General features: G+C 36.5%; 1 protein-coding gene across 1 annotated transcript in view; it reads right to left on the reverse strand.

The window, feature by feature from the left end:
* Positions 1 to 14727, reverse strand: part of LOC150102136 (5'-3' exonuclease PLD3-like) — a 181081-nt gene that overhangs the window by 72707 nt on the left and 93647 nt on the right. The window contains exon 3 of the mRNA XM_090399515.1: positions 6569 to 6749. Within this exon, the coding sequence (XP_090255641.1) occupies positions 6569 to 6749 (181 nt within the window). The remainder of the gene's footprint in view (positions 1 to 6568; positions 6750 to 14727) is intronic.

Consider the following 14727-nt stretch of genomic DNA (forward strand, 5'->3'; position numbering starts at 1 on the left):
TTGTATAGTAGCCATATTTTTATTCTAAATTCCAGTATTGATAGTAATTTTTCACCTGAAAATCTGTGACAATTAAACTAAATTTGTTTAATTTAATTTATAACTTATTTTATTATTATTATTATTATTATGACTCACGACCTCCATCGAGTCACAAGGAGTCAGGCAATGCATTCCACAGTTCAATCACCCTCCATGCAAAGAAACTACTCTTGACCTCTTCTTCGTGACCATATCGAGGACTTTTAATTAAGACTTGAGATCTTTTGTCTCATGCAATCTGAATCATTCCACTTACTCATTGTCACATGTATACTGTAATATGGTTACATTTTGGAAAATTATGGAGACAACTACCATGTTTGAGTAAAACTTTAGTTTAATATAAACCAAAATCAACACTGAGTGTAGATTTTGGTTTATATTAAACTAAAGTTTCACTCAAACATGGTAGTTGTCTCCATAATTTTCCAAAATGTATTCTGATCACCAGGTAAGCCTAAAAGAAATGTAATATGGATGTTTGATTCTGAAGATGCTGGTTTCAAATTCAGTAAAATATAAACCGATTAATAACTATCCTGTAATAATTTAATTTTGTTTTGATTTATTATTATTATTATTATTCAGGCCCCATGGAGTCAAAAGACTCATGGGAGATACTTCCCAGGAAACAAAGTCTCAGTAAGGAAATACCGTGAGTAGACATATTACTAACTATTATAATAACAGAATTAACTCACGTAAATTATTCTTTATTCGTAGAATTTTCACCTGAGTATCACAGGCATCATCAGTACAGATACAAGGCTAATTAAACAATAATTGTTATATTCATAAAGTGCCACCTAAGTAGCTAAGGTTAAATTTCCTAAATTTATTTCATTATTCAATTATAATAATTTAATTTTTATTTTTATTTTCTTAATATATATATGTGTATACAATTATATGTTAGGAAAGATTTGCTGCTTTATAAAGTACTATCTCCCACAAGAGGGAAAGATATAGACCATCGGATCTGTTTAGGTTAGGGGAGAGAAGTAATGTTTCACATGTCGCTTTGTATAGCTGTTCCATTAGGAACCGACTTTTGTGAATGACTTTTGTCTTGTTCCACTTAACTCTATGTCTGGTATTGATGGCCTGTTCTGCAATTCCAGACTGTTTGGGTTCCAGGTACTGGATGTACAACTGGTGTTCTTCTAACTGGACCTGAGCAGATCTTCCTGTTTGTCCAAAATATGATAATCCACACGAGCAGGGAATCTGGTAGAAATTTACTCACTTCTTCAACTAGAAGAACTGCTACATATATAAAAAATTCTGTGGACTTCAGAAATAAAATTTCCGATCTGCATCTAGAAGATTCAGAGATTATGATTAGTCTAGATGTTGTTTTTCTATTTACGAATGTTCTGTTGGTGGACAGCATAGAATTACTACACCAAGAATTTCCTCTAGACATTGTCAAATTATTTGAATTTGAAATAAAGTTTGGTTATTTTTCCTTCAAAAACCAGTTATACCAACAAGTCGAAGGGAGAGCAATGGGTAATCGAACCCCTGCTATTGCAAACTACTTCATGGAGCATTTTGAACAGCGTATCTTTGACAACATTACATTACATCACCCAGACCTAACATTTGGTTCAGATATGTGGACGACATTTATGGAAGGGCACCTCAGAAGATAACCAACCAGATGGTTATCTGCAGTCACAGTCTATAGGAAAGAGACTCATACAGGCCAGTACATCCATGCTGAATCACATCACTATCCCAACCAAAAGGCAGGTACTATAAAACCACTAGTTCATAGAGCCCCACTCCTTTTGTTTTTCAGAAGAACTTTTACAAAAAGAATTACAGTATATTAATTCCCCCTTCATATCCAATGGCTATAAGAAGTCCTTCATAAAAAAAGCTTTAAGTAGTCGTGCTCCAGATCCCCTTCAAGTACAGAATAACTTACACGTATACCTATCCCCTATGTACACAGGGTAAGTGAACACATAGCTAAGGTGCTAAAACCACTAAATATCTGTATAGCTTTTCGACCCATCAGAAAAATCTCCACATTCTAATGTCTCCAAAGGACAAGCTCCCACATCTCAGCTATCCAGGTGTGTACCAGATTCCCTGCTTGTGTGGATTATCATATTTCGGACAAACAGGATGATCTGCTCAGGTCCAGTTAGAAGAACACCAGTCGTACATCCAGTACCTTGAAACCGAACAGTCTGGAATTGTAGAACGTGCCATCTTAACTCTATGTCTGGTGTTGACCAGACATAGAGTTAAGTGGAACAAGACAAAAGTCATTCACAAAAGTCAGTTCCTAATGGAACGGCTAAACAAAGAAACATGTGAAACATTACTTCACTCCCCTAACCTAAACAGATCCGATGGTCTATGTCTTTCCCCCTTATGGGAGATAGTACTTTATAAAGCAGCAAATCTTTCTTAACATATAATTGTATACACATATATTTTTTAAAATAAAAATAAAAAATAATTTATTATAATTGAATAATTAAATTTAAATAATTAAAAAATAATAATAATAATTATATAAATTTCGGAAATTTAACCTTAGCTACTTAGGTGGCGCTTTGTGAATATAACAGTTATTGTTTAATTAGCCTTGTACCTGTACTGATGATGCCTGTGATACTCAGGTGAAAATTCTACAAATAAAGATTAATTTACGTGAGTTAATTCCATTATTATAATAGTTAGTAAAACACAAAGTCTATCATACCACTCGTTAAACTCATTAACCGTTCTTGTTCTCACCACTTTATCACGCAATGCATTCCATGGTTCAACTACCCTCCATGCAAAGAAACCACTCCTCACTCTCTTGCTCACAGCTTTCTTTCGTAACCTCCAGGGATGGACCCTTGTCATCGTTCCTTCCTGCTATTCCACCAAGTGAAACAACTCCCCAGTGTCAACACTGTAACCACCTCTCAACAGTTTAAAAGCGTCAATCATATCACTTCTCCTTCTTCTAACCACCAAACTCTGCAGCCAAACCTTGATAACTAACGCATTCCTTCAGCCGATCCTCATAACTAACATTGTACAGTCCTGAAACCATCTTTGTTATCTGCCTCGGTTCGGTACCCTTTCCACAGTTAATTTATCCCCTTAAAATCCTGGGTACCAAATTTGAGAACAATAGTCTAAGTGTGGTGCGATTAGGGTCTTATACAACTGAATGATAATTCTTTTATCTTTGCAGGTCAGTGTTCTTCTCAGTATTGCAGCAACCCTCTAGGTTACCTTCACTACCTTTGCAATATGTCCCTTGAATTTCAGGTTTCTATCAATCATCACCCCAGATCTCTCTTGTCTCCCCTACTTCTTCCAGTAAAGCTCCTCCAATCGAGTATGCAGCCTACTATCGATGAATCCCAAACTTCAAGACTTTACATTTTGCAGTAGTAAACTGATACTCCCATTCATTTGCCCACTTATGTAGTTTATTGAAATCCTCTTGCAGGGCTACCACATCTGCACTATTACGAATAACCCTTCCCAGCTTCACATCATCATCTGCAAACAACTGAATATCCCCATGCAATCCATTTACAATATCATTGATATAAAGGTTAAATAATATAGGTCCCAGTACTGAGCCCTGCGGGATTCCACTTGTAACCTTCTGCCTCCTTGATATTGCCAAACCATACACAACTCTCTGATGCCTATCAGATAGTCAAAATTGAATCCAGTTCTTCTGTCATCTAAACCCAAGGTCTGAAACTTAAATATCAGCTTATCGTGTGGTGCCATGTCAAATGACTTTGTAAAATCCAGAAAAATGGCAAAATATGCTTTTCCCTCATCAACTGCTCTTCTCACTTTATTATAAAAGGCAATCATATTACTAAAGAAAGAGCACCTCTTAACAAATCCATATTGACTATCACAGATAACATTACCCTCATCTGCTCAATGCTGTATATAGTCTCTCACTAATTTCACCAATATCTTAACAACTAATGAAACACAAACCGGTGTATAATTTGACACTTCCTGTTTGCTACCACCTTTATGCTATGGCACTATCTTACCCTCATTCCATTTCTTGGGTGCCTTTCCCTTGCCCAGACTTTCATGGATAAACCAGGTCAACGGAGCTGTCAGTTCTTTAGCATCTCAAAACCCATGGTGAAATACCATCCAGTCCCACAGCTTTATTGACATTGAGAGTATTCAGTATTTGGAGCACACTCTCCTCTTGCACCTCTAAATCTCGAACATGCCCTATCCCTCTAGTATTTAAACATACTTCTCCAGGATGAACTCCTATGTCCTCTGCATCAGTCACTCTATTCCCATTTTTATTAAAAAATGTCATCCTTCCAATCATTTCTCCTTCTATTCGCCACATATCTAAAATCCCTTAGGATTTTCTTTGGATCTTCGTGCCAAATCTTCTTATATTCCAGTTTTGCCTTCCTTACCATACCAGTCACTCTCCTGGCCTGAGTCTTATATTCTTCATGCATCTGCTCTCCACCCTTCTCTCCTTATATCTCTTCCATAACCACTTTTTCACTTGCAGTTCCTGTTTGATATTGTTTGTCATCCACTTTACACCAAATTGGGTCATCTTCTTCACTCATGGAATACAGCTTATTATTACTGCTAACAAATATTCCTTCACAATTTCCCAAGCACTAATTATATCCTGGCCTTCCAATTCTGCCCCCCCCCCCAGAACTGCCCAAGTTGATATCTAAGAGTATTATAATTACCCGTCTTATAGTATCACATACGTTCCCGTTTCTTTGATATTCCTACATGTCTATTCATCTTCCAAGTCAAAACCACATGGTCACTATCTGCAGCTGGGGGGGGGGGAGATGTCATCTCAGTTATTATCAGCTATTCTGATGCTATGACCAAATCCAAAACTCTTGAACATCTTGTTCCTTCTATTACATGTTGCCTAAGACATTCATCCCTCAAGAATTCTATAAATTCTATTCCCTTATTAATACATGCATTTCCCTCTTCCCAACTTATACTGCTGTAGTTAAAGTCACCCAAAACAATCAATCTTCTTGCACTTGCCAAGCTCAACTGCCTAAACATCTCCTGCTCCCCACTCTCTGTGCTCCTTGGCTTGTAGCAACAACCCACTAAAGACCCTGTCTTACACATCTCTACCTCACACCATATACTTTCAAAACCAAAGCCTCCACTCTTAAAGGAAATAAGTCATCAGCTATCATAAGCAGTATGCCACCACTGCACTTTACCTTCCTATCCTGCCAAAAAATGCTGTACACTGCTACTTCTATTCCTGTTATCATATCATCTTCCATCAACAATGTCTCATAGATCCCAATAATCTGTGGTCAGGCTGATACTATCAGCGTCACCAATTCATTTCTTTTATTCTGGATACTCCTGGCATTAGTATAAAATTAGTAATATTGGTATTACTTAAAATTAAAATAATTTATGCAGAACATCCTATACTTAAGCCTATCAACTATATTTAATTTAATTAAACAAATTAAATTAAGCTTCCTAGAAGAAATTATATTTCTTATATAATTTACGCTATAAATGTAATCAAGAGTCGAGCAGCAACCCACTTTCAATAAAAGTAGCTAAAATGAAGCTATATTTAAAAGCTGTATAGCTGAAAATTGTATCTTTAGCTGTACTTTCCATTTTATTTACAAGTAATTTCAAGTCACACCACTCTAAATGTAGCTAAATTACTGTACAGTAGCTTATCTGCATTTATGCATATGGTAGTGTTCACTAAAACTAAAAATGATCAATATGCTGAGAAATAAACATATGTAGAGTAGAAATGAAAAAGCTAAGCTATTTATGGAAACAGAGCAGTCCTTTTGCAACAACTAGATAAATTAGGTAGCAAGTACAAAATGTGTGATCATTATGGAAGATTTTAACTATAGGAGATCTTTCAATGATAAGACAGAAATTTGAAATTCATGGGATATAATTATAAAGGCATTGAAGTTAAACCACATCTCCATTACTGTACTCAGATCTGGTCACCTGAATTTGAAAGGAATGAAATAACTCTAGAGAGGGTAAAAAGAAAGATAACAAAAATGATATCAGGACTGTGGAGTGTTGGTTATGAGGGCATGTGAAATGAAGAACTTGGAGGAAAGAAGATGAACAGTTGTATAATTGAGACATTTAAACTATTGAGAGGTATTTACTGGTTGACAATGGGAAGATTTTTCATGTGGCAGAACAAGGGACAAGAACAAGTTAAGGAGCCACCCTTGGAAGTTAAGTGGTGAGTGAGAAAATAAAAAGTAGTTAGTTTTTTTATATATATATTTTCATGAAGAGTGGTTAGACCACATAATGCAATGTCTGGACAATTGTCAATGAACAAGTTTAGATAATGGGACCTTCAGGCAATGAAGGTTATGACTCCATGGAGACCCTGAATAATATAATAATATAACAGAACAGTAATAATAATAAAATATGCACTTCATAAAGACTAATTAATCATTCACATCATAATTAATAATATTGTATATGTCCTAACCTGCCAGTATAAAGGATCAGTTACAATGTCCTTTCCTTTGAGTGTCCAATAATATGATGCAATATCAATTGTCTCTCTTGCAGACCAAATCAGATTTTTCCAGCCTTCAAATGTTGATTGATGCCTTGGAGATCCTTTATGATAAGTTAAATTTTGAGGAATGCTCTCTACAAGATTAATTCTGTAAACAAAATTAGCATGAATCACATAACTGTAGTTGCATTTTTAGGTTCAAAAATTGATAAAGAATTAGGCTTTGGGCATGACCTTCATATAATAAACAGATGAAAGATAAGGTCATAGTGAAAAATGCAACAATCATATCACATCTTTCTAAATTTTTGAAATGTACAGTATATTTAATTAAGTATATTAATTGTTTTCTCTTTTAAATCTTATTGAAAAGAGAAAACAATTGACTGCAGAAGGAAAAAAGAGGAACTGTTGAAATAACAGTAATAAATAAGGCAACAAGGATAAATATAAAAGAAGATATCATTCTCTCTTCTTAATATCTTCTTTTATATTTATCCTTGTTGCGTTATTTCATCAATGATCTAAAAAATCCCTGATGAAAATGGAAACCTCAGAATTCTAAGAAATAACCTTTCATCTGGAAGAAAGAATATTATAGCTCTTGAAGACCATAATGGAAGAAAATTATTTAGCAAACAAGAAATCACAAAAGAAGCAAAAAATCTCTACATGAATCTGTATAAAAGTGAAAATAGAAAGAAAATTTCAGAATTAACAGAAAAAATAGATTATGACAATATGTCTGATATACCTCCATTAGAAATCTTTGAAACTGAAAAAGCATTAAAACAAATGAAAAACAATAGAGCTACTGGAGAGGATGGTTTAACAATAGAGATGACTAAAGAAGGCAGGAATATTCTGAAACAAGAATCAAAAATCGTCTTCAATATATATATATAAAAAAGGAGAAACACCCCAGATATGGAAGAATGCAAACATTATTTTACTGCATATAAAGAAAGTAAATTACTTAATTTGCTTCCTTCTTTATTATGCTGGTTATGCAGAATTATTATGCTCAATTTGCTGGTCAGAGTCGGATGCGTTCAGAGGTAGCAGCAAGAAAAAAAATAAGTTTTTGTTATTTTTTATTTAAAGTTTTCCACTTTAAATTACACAATGTAAGATATTGGCAGTTGGGATAATTGTACTTAAAAACATAAAATTTTTAGTATAGTTGTAGTAGTTCTTAGTACTCGGTGTTCTTTGTGCACTATTTGAAAGATGGCTGCAGCCGAAGCTCAGTTCACCAATGGCTTGTCACCAAGTCCTCCCCCATTTAAGGACTACATTTTGTAGTATGCAGTGCTTGTGGCATGTATGCATCCTGTCTGTTGGATATGTGGCAGGTGAGAGATCGGGGAGTGCACATAAGCAGAAAATGTAGGAAATGGGAAGAACTTTGCGAGTTGGAGATTAGTATAATAGACTTTGGTAGCAGTGCATCAGAGGAAGGAGAATGCTGACCCAGAGAGACGAGTAGTGTGATGATAGAGGGTGAGGATAACGAGTAATGTAAATGAAAAAATAAAAGTGGGGAGTGTGGAAAGTTTGAATCATTGTGAAGTTTTCGGAGATGGTCTTAGTTGGGAGGATGAATGGTGAGCAAGAGTGGGTAGCTTGCACAGAGAGATAGATGTGCTGTAAGAGGAGGTGGAATGTCTCAGGAATGAGTTGAGAAGAAGAGAGGAGAAAAGAAGAGCGTGAAAGAAGAAGAGATGTCTCGGGAATGAGTTGAGAAGCATGAAAGAATAGAAACAGTGGAAGAGAAGAAATGAGAAAAATGGAAGGGAGTGTTGGAACCAGTTATGGAGAGATGCCAGGACAGCAGGTAAGTAGGGAAATAAAGAAAGTGTTAGAGGAGAGAGAGACAGTAAGGGATGCAGATGACCAAGGAAGAAACAGAGTGGTAAGAGGTCTGATGTATGGAAACTTGATGATTCGATTCGTGATGTGCAGGGATAGAATGCCTGAGAAGTGTTTGCCTTGAGGAACGACACAAAGTGTGACTATGGCAATTAAGCAGGGTAAAAGTGTGGATGAGATGATTGTGATGGTAGGCACGAATGACTTGAGAGGCAGTGTGAATCAGGTGTCAAGAGATCTGAGGCTCATGCTTGAGGTTTTGAGGTCATAGAAGATTCAGAGAGGGAGGATATGTGTGTGTGTGTGTTGACCAGATATGAAAATGCAGAGGTGAGGAGAAGAGCATCAATAATGAATGGTATGATAACAAGAATGTGTCAAAAGAGAGGCTTGGAGCACAAGGATGCTTGGGAGGCATTTGAAGACAGAAAGGAATGTATGCGAAATACCACTTGCAATTGAATGAAGAAGGATGTAGGCATCTGCAGAGAATGCTGTTCTCTGAACGAATCGATGTGTCAATGCAGGGAAACTAGAACTATGAGGGTGGGTGGTAGCAGGGGTGGCTTCTTGTGGGAATACATACTTGAGAGAAGGAAGAATACATTGGGTAATGCAGTGGAGTCTGGAGGGGATAATGATATGTGTGGAAACAGTGACATTTTTATTCTTTATACTAATGCCAGGAGTATCCAGAATAAAGGAAATAAATTGGTGGCAACACCCCAAAACAGGAAGCACAGAGGGTGAGGATCAGGAGATGTTTAGGCAGTTGAGCTTGGCAAGTGACTAAGAAGAATAATTGTTATGGGAGATTTTAACTACAGGAGTATAAATTGGGAAGAGGAAACTGTATGTAGTAATAAGAAAATGGAATTTCTTGAATTCTTGAGGGACGAATGTCTTAGGCAATGTGTAGTAGAAGGAACACAAGGGTCAAGAGTTTGGATTTGGTCATAGCATTAGAAGAGCTAATTATAACTGAAACTGCATCTCTTCCCCCAGTTGGAGAGAGTGACCATGTGGTTTTCACTTGGAAGATGAATAGACATGCAGGAGTATCAAAGAGAAGGAATGTATGTGGAATTATAAGGCAGTTGATTATAATAGTCTTAGATGTCAACTTGGAACAGTTCAATGAAGGGAAGAACTGGAAAGGTGAGATATCATTTGGGAAATTATGAACGAATATTTATTACCAGCAATAACAAGCTGAATACCACAAGTGAAGAAAAAGAGGATACAATTTTGTGTAAAATGGATCACAAACAATATCAAACAGGAACTGCAGGATAAAAAGAGGTATGGAAGAGATATAAGGAAAGGGGGTGGAAAGCAGATACCCAAAGAATACAAGACGCAGGCCAGGAGGGTGACCAGTATGATGAGGGAGGCAAAACTGGAATATGAGAAGAGATTGGCCCTCAGATCCAAAGAAAATCCTAAGGAAGTTTTTAGCTATGTGGCCAGTAACTGATTGAAGTAAGAGAAGTGATTGTGGAAGACTGATATTGTTGGATAAAAATGGGAATAGAGTGACTGATGCAGAGGACATAATGGAGTTGTTTATTGGAGTATTTCATCTAGGAGAAGAGGTTTTAATGGTAGAGGAATAGGGCAGGATCAAGGTTTAGAAGTGCAAAAGGAGAGTAAGTTTCAAATACTCAGTACTCTGGATGTCAATAAATCAGTGGGAGTAGATGGAATTTTGCCAGCGATTTTGAGAGAAAAAGCCAGGTCAACGGGGCTCTCAATTCTATAGCACATTGAATTGAGAGCTCCGTTGGAACTGGCTTATCCATGAAAGTCTGGCCAAGGGACAGGTACCCAAGAAGTGAAAGGAGGGTAAGATAGTGCCATGGCATAAAGGTGGTAGCAGACAAGAAGTGTCAAATTATACACCAGTTTGTGTTTCATCAGTAGTTGTTAAGATATTGATGAAATTAGTGAAGGACAATATACAGCATTAAGCAGATGAGGGTAATGTTATCTGTGAGAATCAATAGGGATTTGTTAAGGGGTGCTCTTTCTTTAGTAATATGATTGCCTTTTATAATAAAGTGAGAAGAGGAGTTGATGAGGGAAAGGCATATTTTGCCATTTTTTTGGATTTTACAAAGTCATTTGACATGATACCACATTATAAGCTGATATTTAAGTTTCAGCATTTGGGTTTAGATGTCAGAAGAATGGGATTCAATATTGACTATCTGATAGGTATCAGACAGTAGAGTATGGTTTGGCAATATCAAGGAGGCAGAAAGTTACAAGTAGGATCTCACAGGGCTCAGTACTGGGACCTGTATTGTTTAACCTTTATATCAATGATATTGTCAATGGATTGCACATGGATATTCAGTTGTTTGTAGAGGATGATGTGAAGATGGGAAGAGTTATTAGTAATAGTGCAGATGTGGTAGCCATGCAAGAGGATTTCAATAAACTAGATAGATAGGCAAATGAATGGTGATACAGTTTAATTCTACAAAATGTAAAGTCTTGAAGGTTGGGATACATCGATTGGAGGCTTCATACTTGATTGGAAGAGCAGTACTGGAAGAAGTAGGGGAGACAAGAGATCTCGGGTGATGATTGATAGAAACCTGAAATTCAGGGAACATATTGCAAAGGTAGTGAAGGTAACCCAGAGGGTTGCTGCAATACTGAGAAGAACACTGACCTGCAGAGATAAAAGAATTATTATTCAGTTGTATAAGACCCTAATCGCACCACACTTAGACTATTGTTCTCAAATTTGGTACCCAGGATTTGAAGGGGATAAATTAACTGTGGAAAGGATACCGAACCAAGGCAGATAACAAAGATGGTTTCAGGACTGTACAATATTAGTTATGAGGATATCGGCTGAGGGAATGCGGACTGCAGAGCTTGAGGGTTAGAAGAAGGAGAAGTGATATGATTGACACTTTTAAACTGTTGAGAGGTAGTTACAGGATTGACTCTGGGGTGTTCTTTCGCTTGGTGGAACAGCAGGAAGGAGTGATGACAAGGGTCCACCCTGGAAGGTACAAAAGGAAGCTGTCAGCAAGAGGATAAGGAGTAGTTTCTTTGCATGGAGGGTGGTTGCACCTTGGTGGTTGCTTGGAGGATGTTGCACTTGCCTAATAGAGTGGTGAGAGCACGAACGGTCAATGATTTCAAGGAGTGGTATGACAGAATGTGTTTTCTAGGATGGGCCTTTCTATAAGCTTTATATTCTAGTTAAAAGCTATATTTATAAGCTTTTCACTAGCATTTTAACCAAGAGATTAGAAGCAAGACTTGTACAACCCTCTGAACAAGTCTTCAGAAAGAACTTCAGTACAATGTATCATATTCAGTCAATAAGCCTGCTTATTGAAAAATGCAATGAATACAGCCTTCCTCTTCACATGGCCTTCATAGATTTTAAAAAAAGCTTTTGATTGCATAAAAACATCATCAATAACAAAAGCTCTTAGAGATTATAGCATTGAAAAAAACATTTTATTGACATAATAAAATATATTTATGGAAATGCTACATCAAATATCATTCTTAATGAAATAAGCAAAATATTTCGCATAAATCAAGGAATAAGACAAGGAGACACCTTTTCTCCCAAACTCTTCACATTAACACTGGAACATTTGATGAGTAATTTAGAATGGTTCAATAAAGGAGTCAACATTTAGTTTTAGTCATTATTTAGTCATTACTTAGTTTAATTCCAAATGGAATTAAACTAAATAGCCTAAAATTTGCTGACGATATTCTTATTATTGAAAACAATGAAAGATTTAAAATAAATGATAGAAGATCTAACAACTTAATCAACAGAAAATGGATTAGACATTAATTCTGAGAAAACCAAAATAATGACAAACCAAAAAAGGACACGATGAAAGACACAATGTTATTAAGGTAAACAATAAAGAAATGGAAATAGTAGATGAGTATGTATACTTTGAAAAATTGTTAGCATAAAATGAAGAAGCAAGGAGTCAGTGAAGAAGTGAAAAGAAGAATAGGAAAATGGGATGGTCAGCTTTTGGAAAATGGAAGAGATTTTTAAACAACAAAATAAAACCTAAGAACAGAGCAAGACTGTTCAATCAATGTGTATTGTCTGTTATGACATATGGAGCAGAAACCTTGCCAATCAAAAAGGAAACAATATATAAAATGCAAAAAAACAGAAAGAAGAATAGAAAGATGTGTGCTAAACATAAGACTCACAGATAAATCAAAAATTATTATTATTATTATTTTTATTATTATTCAGGCCTCCATGGAGTCAAAAGACTCATCATGGGAGGTCCTTCCTAAGAACATAAAGTCTGTCAAGTCTCATCGAGGGGAGGCCCCCCCTAAGAAACACAAAGTCTATCATACCACTCCTTAAACTCATTGACCGTTCTTGCTCTCACCACTCCATCAGGCAATGCATTCCACGGTTCAACCACCCTCCATGCAAAGAAACCACTCCTCACCCTCTTGCTCACAGTTTCCTTTCATAACTTCCAGGGATGGCCTCTTGTCAGCACTCCTTCCCGCTGTTCAACCAAGCGAAAGAACTCCATAGTGTCAACCCTGTAACCACCTCTCAACAGTTTAAAAGTCTCAATCATATCACCTCTCCTTCTTCTATCCACCAAACTCTGCAGTCCACATTCCCTCAGCCAATCCTCATAACCAAAATTGTACAGTCCTGAAACCATCTTTGTCATCCATCTTTGTACCCTTTCCACAGTTAATTTATCCCCTTCAAATTCTGGGGACAAAATCTGAGAACAATAGTCTAAGTGTGGTCTAATCAGAGACTTATACAACGGAATGATAACCCTTTTATCTCTGCAGGTCAGTGTCCTCATAATTGCAGCAATCCTCTGTGTTACCTTCATCACCTTTGCAATATGTCCTCTAAATTTCAGGTTTCTACCAATCATCAACCCCAGATCTCTTGTCTCCCCTACTTCCTCCAGTATAACTCCTCCCATAGAGTATGCAACATCCCATCGATGTTTCCCAAACCTCAAGACCTTACATTTTGCTGCATTAAACCGATACCCCCATTCATTCGCCCATCTATCTAGCTTATTCAAATCCTCTTGCAGGGCTACCACATCTGCACTATTACTAATAATCCTTCCAAGCTTCGCATCATCTGCAAACAACTGAATATCCCCTTGCAATCCACTGGCAATGTCATTGATATAAAGGTTAAACAAATGAAGAAATAAGAGCTAAAACAAAATTTTTAGATATTGGAAAAAACATACTTCAAAAGAAATGGAAATGGGTGGGACACATTACAGGACTCAAGGACAATAGATGGACAAAAGTTATAATGGAGTGGCAGCCATATGAAGGTAAAAGATCAGCTAAAAGACCTGAAAGAAGATGGTCAGATGATATAAGAAAAACAATTAGAATGCCTCGGTACCAACAAGCTCAGGAGAGAAACAGATTGAGAGAATTAGGAGATACCTCCAACCAGAAGTGGCTATAAAAAGGGTTAAAAGAAGAAGACAGTATATATAATTATGCATTTTTAGACTAATGCAACTTTATAGAACCCCTTAAATAACTTAGAACTTTATATCCTATTTTCTGCTATTAACTGAACTCTGCAGCCAACACATCTTCACCCTATTCTCATTGGGAACATTCCACAAACCTATCACTAGCTTGGTCACTTGTCTCTGAATCACCTCCTGATTCCCAAGAAACCCAGTTGACCAAATCTGTGCATTGTAGTTACAGCTAAATCAAAGCCTTATAAAGAGAGATAATAGCCTTCATATCTTTACTTGTCAGTACATTTTTCAACATCCAAATAACCCTTTAAGCTATTGCGTCAACTTTTGCAATATGTCCTCTGAACTTAAACTTTCTTTGCACCATCCCAAAATCCCTAGCCACATCAATTTCCTGCAATCCATTACCAAAGATATGGTACACAACATGTAATCTTCTAATTTTGAAGTGCATAACCTTAATTTTGCAACATTAAATTAACAATCATTATCCTTTGCTCACAAATCCCAATTTATTTAAATCATCCTGCATGATATCTACATCACGTTTCTCAACTATTGCCCTCTCCAGTTGTACGTTTTCAGCAAACAACTGAATATCCCCCCCCCCCTACACACACACATACCGCTTTAATCATTCCCTAAATCATTATTATACAAATTTAAAAAAAAAAACAAGAAAAAAAAAAGTAGTGATCCTAGTGCACAGAGTCAGTCACCCTCCACCCATCCATA

This window comes from Typopeltis vanoorti, chromosome 10 (assembly GCF_054136105.1).
Source record: "Typopeltis vanoorti isolate ZY-2024b chromosome 10, IOZ_Tvanoo_1.0, whole genome shotgun sequence".
NCBI classification, from domain to species: Eukaryota; Metazoa; Arthropoda; class Arachnida; order Uropygi; family Thelyphonidae; genus Typopeltis; species Typopeltis vanoorti.